Source organism: Paracoccidioides lutzii (assembly GCF_000150705.2).
Source record: "Paracoccidioides lutzii Pb01 unplaced genomic scaffold supercont2.76, whole genome shotgun sequence".
Classification (NCBI taxonomy): Eukaryota; Fungi; Ascomycota; class Eurotiomycetes; order Onygenales; family Ajellomycetaceae; genus Paracoccidioides; species Paracoccidioides lutzii.
This window is the reverse complement of record NW_015441022.1, coordinates 21,163-24,976: the sequence shown is the minus strand read 5'-3', so window position 1 is coordinate 24,976 and position 3,814 is coordinate 21,163. Positions and strand designations below refer to the sequence as shown.

Sequence of the window (3,814 nt, the reverse complement as noted above, 5' to 3'; positions counted from 1 at the left end):
CTTACCTCTCTTTTTACGTCCTTAATTTGAATGTGTAGTCACGTGGGGAGGTCGGCCAATCCTTTTAGCGAGGTTGACCGATCTCTATGCTCAATGAATGACCTTTCTGCCTTATTCAACTTTCAATGCATCCCGATGATATACAAATGTATGTATATTCACCTAAATATATTCGGTATAATGTCCACGTATATATCTCTATCTATATCTAATGTCAAAAGGAAATACCTAGAGGACATCACTCATTTATTCTTCTGTTTTTACTCCCTATTCTAGTACAAGCATTATATATACTATTCACCGCTACTGCCTGTGTTAACAGCCTCCTGGCGTGTCTAGGTCCAACTTCTTCTGCCTTAATGACCACCTCAAGAAATGCAACTCCTGCACAGATATTCCCTGGGAAGGGTATCGGGTTCCTAAGTATGCTACCTGTCAATGTCGCATATTCATTTGAGGACTTTGCTGATTTGATACTTCCTTGTAGCTCTTGGTGCCTCTCTTCATAACACCTTAACTCGCCTCAAAGCCAACCCCCATACGTACCCTTCTATCGACTTGTCCTACTCTTCGTCCAACCCTATCCACGCCCCGGTTCTTATAACCCTCCCGGAGAATGGCCTACGACTGCGGTTTGATGGTCCAGACCAAAGACTTCGTTTGATCGAAGTGTTGGATTTTACCAAGATTTCTCTTACGTACAAGTCTCATGACGTTCTCAAATCTACCAGGTCCACAGATCAGTCACCGCAGCAGGGCCCCAGTTTTCGTCATATCTATAATCGCATGTTTGGCCCATCCTATCCGGGGGAGTTCGTCCCTAGTTCATCCGGCTCATTGCACGGCACTTACGTTCTCTCCTATCCCGGGGTTGCCTTTTCGTTTCCCTTGCTACAGTCTGCGTGGTCTGAACAATGCGACTTTGTTTCCCTCATGTCCTCGTCGGCCGCATCTTCTGCTACGTCAATGGCTGTCTTCCAAGGCTCGTCTTGGGTGGATGGCCGTTCGAATTTGTACACACGACAGCCCCAATACCCTAGATCAACCGCCCTCGCTGGGAAAAATCGAGAGTCCGTGGCTGATGAAATAGAGGAAGTGAAGGTACATGGCGCAGGTAGAGTTGAATTTCTTCGCAGGGCAGGGCCGTCGTTTTATATTACACTATCCGAGACGACTCCACAAGATCTTGTAGCAGAGTTTGGTCCTCCAGATGCGATATACCGAAAGAACGATAGACGAATATCAATCCATGGGGCCCAGTCACTTGGTAACGCGAATCTCCGACACACAAGCCCTTCCTTTCCTGGTTGCGCTGCTGACCCCACAGACATAGACCCGTTGTCTGAAACCAGTGTGACAGATGAATCAGATGGCGAGAATTCCCCCACCTTCCAACGAGATTGTGCTTCGCTAGCAACCGAGTGTTTCTATAACTACTTCGATCACGGATTCGATGCTTTTATCTCCCGTCCAACTGTTTCTGGTCCACCTTTCCCAGCTTCATCGCATCTTGAGGCCTCAGCTATTTCCTCAGGCCCGCAGCTAACCGTCACGAAGTTACTTTTACACGGGAATGTGCCAGGGTCTTACCCATTCAATCGCCATCGACGTAGCCGATGGAGCTTGAACATGACTTCCAGCAGGGAGCCTCTAACTTCAGAAACCCCATATGATCAGATATCAAATGAGTTGAAACGAATCTGGAAGGGTTCTTACTCAAGCCCATCTGAAGAAATGGCTCTTCAAAGGGGAATGGTCCTCAACCGTGGATGGGGTGACAGCCCTGGAAGTAGCGTTGAGCTTCTTGGTGGTTGGGAAGACAACACAGCTAACAAACATTTGACAGGCTCAGAAACTGACGGGGGTCAAACTCTGGGGAATACTGAGTTGTTTGGTTTTCCTGGCTTAGTTTTTGAGGTTCTCAAGAACGGAGCCATCAGTTGCTTAACGGTTTATTAATTTGTACTACGAGTCTTCTAGGTTTAGTACGGAGCGGCGTTTTTGTGAGGCGCATTATGTGGCGATTTCTTCAAGATGCTTTTGGCCTAGTTAACCTTGATTTGGGCCATATTCTTTTCCAAAGTTTACGTTTTCAAAATCAAATCTAAGTATCCAATCAACAAATCCCAACCAGCACCATTAAATAAAATGGGTGTTTTGGAGCCTGCCCAAATGGTACATTCACGACAGCTAGGCTCTGCAACCCTAATTGCTCTCACATCGTATCCAAGTGCACCCCCGGGTTTATAGGGTGAATTTCCATTACTCGCCGCAGCCTCCCTCTCCTCCTCTCACCTTGAGAGATAACTCTAGGCTCGTCAGCGTAAGTGGGAGAACCCCCGGGGCTGGATCCCAAATGTCCTTTTCACCGACACAATGGCCGTTGACATTTTCCCACTCCTCCTTTAAGTGTTTTTGCATTCCAGGAGTATGGGACTTCGCAAAGAACATTAACTCCTTGTTGGTGAATCTAACAGAATCACCGTTCCGTTTCTGGCAAAGGATGGTCCAACCACGTCACTACTGACATGTTTGAACCAGTCGTCAACGCCTCTCGGCTCGTAGATTTTATTAAATGGCTCACAGTCCTGTGGTATCTCTTAATGCAAATAATTCTTCTTCAACAAACAAAGAGGTTGATGCTTGAATGGGACCTTGAGCGGATTGGCGGAGTGATATGATGGAATGGAATGGATGGAATAAGAGACCCAATTGAACCCACCAATGAGAGGAATGCTCGTTGGACAGCCAGAACGGCAATAGGAAGAGTATACGAATGAATCTGACGCAGAAGGTGACAGAATGGCAAGTTTGGTTGATTGGAGAGTTTGCAAGGTATGAGTACGACTATGGTGGAAAACAAGTTGACGTGACGGAAATGTCTGACCCCCCGCTCACCATAATAGGAGTACTCAATATTTTATACAACAATATGCCTACTGCCTAGTACAGGTAAAAAATCAACTGGGAAAAACAAGAATGTGAAATAAATCAGTTAAAATGAAGATATTAAAAGAGAAAAAACATTTATAGTAATTTTAGTAACTTGATAAAATCATTTATCACATCATCTGCAGATGATATATATTGTAGAATATTTTTATTTTTATAAATAAAATCTTAAAAAGTATAAAAATAATTTTTTATATACTTAATGCAATATAATATAGCTTTATTAAAGAAGAACTTTATTTTAAATTTATTATAAGTATAAATAGTAAAGATATTATAGTATAATTACTTTTAATAAGAATTAAAATTGATCTATTCTGCTTTAAAAATTAATATATTTTATGTGAAAACACTAAAATAAATAAACTAATTGTCAAAAGAAAGTGTGAGAAGCTCTATAACTAAGATTATAAGAGAGTAGATATGTAGACACTATGAGTACTATGAAGAAAAAAGAATAATGATGAATAAAATATATGTGTAGATTGAATAGTAGCTAATCACTAAATTTTTTAAAAAAACTTTGAGAATTTAAAGTATTTATATATATAAATGAGTAGCAATAGATTTTATCTCTAATCTTTTATAAAATAAGAAATTAGTAATGCAGTGATTTAAATTTCTATGAAGTGCTGATTTCAAGTGCTGAATCATGAAATGATACTGATTCTCTAGAAGATGCTAATTCTAAAGTGCTTTGATAAGCAGTGTGAAGATAAGTGCCTTAGTAAACAATGTGATAAGCAGTATGAGATAAGTAGTATGAAATAAGCAGTGTAAGAGCAAGAAGATAGTATAGAGAGTCTTGACATCACAGTTACTCTCTATTTCATAAATGTTGATCTCAGCAGCTCTAGAAGAT

At 41.2% G+C, this 3,814-nt stretch overlaps 1 protein-coding gene across 1 annotated transcript; it reads left to right on the top strand.

The window, feature by feature from the left end:
* Positions 1-359: 359 nt before the first annotated feature.
* PAAG_09080 (hypothetical protein) lies at positions 360-1,959 on the top strand (the record flags this gene model as incomplete). The annotated part of the gene is made up of 2 exons (XM_002788956.2): positions 360-423; positions 488-1,959. 2 exons carry the CDS (start codon positions 360-362, stop codon positions 1,957-1,959), a joined length of 1,536 nt encoding a protein of 511 aa, XP_002789002.1.
* Positions 1,960-3,814: the final 1,855 nt, after the last annotated feature.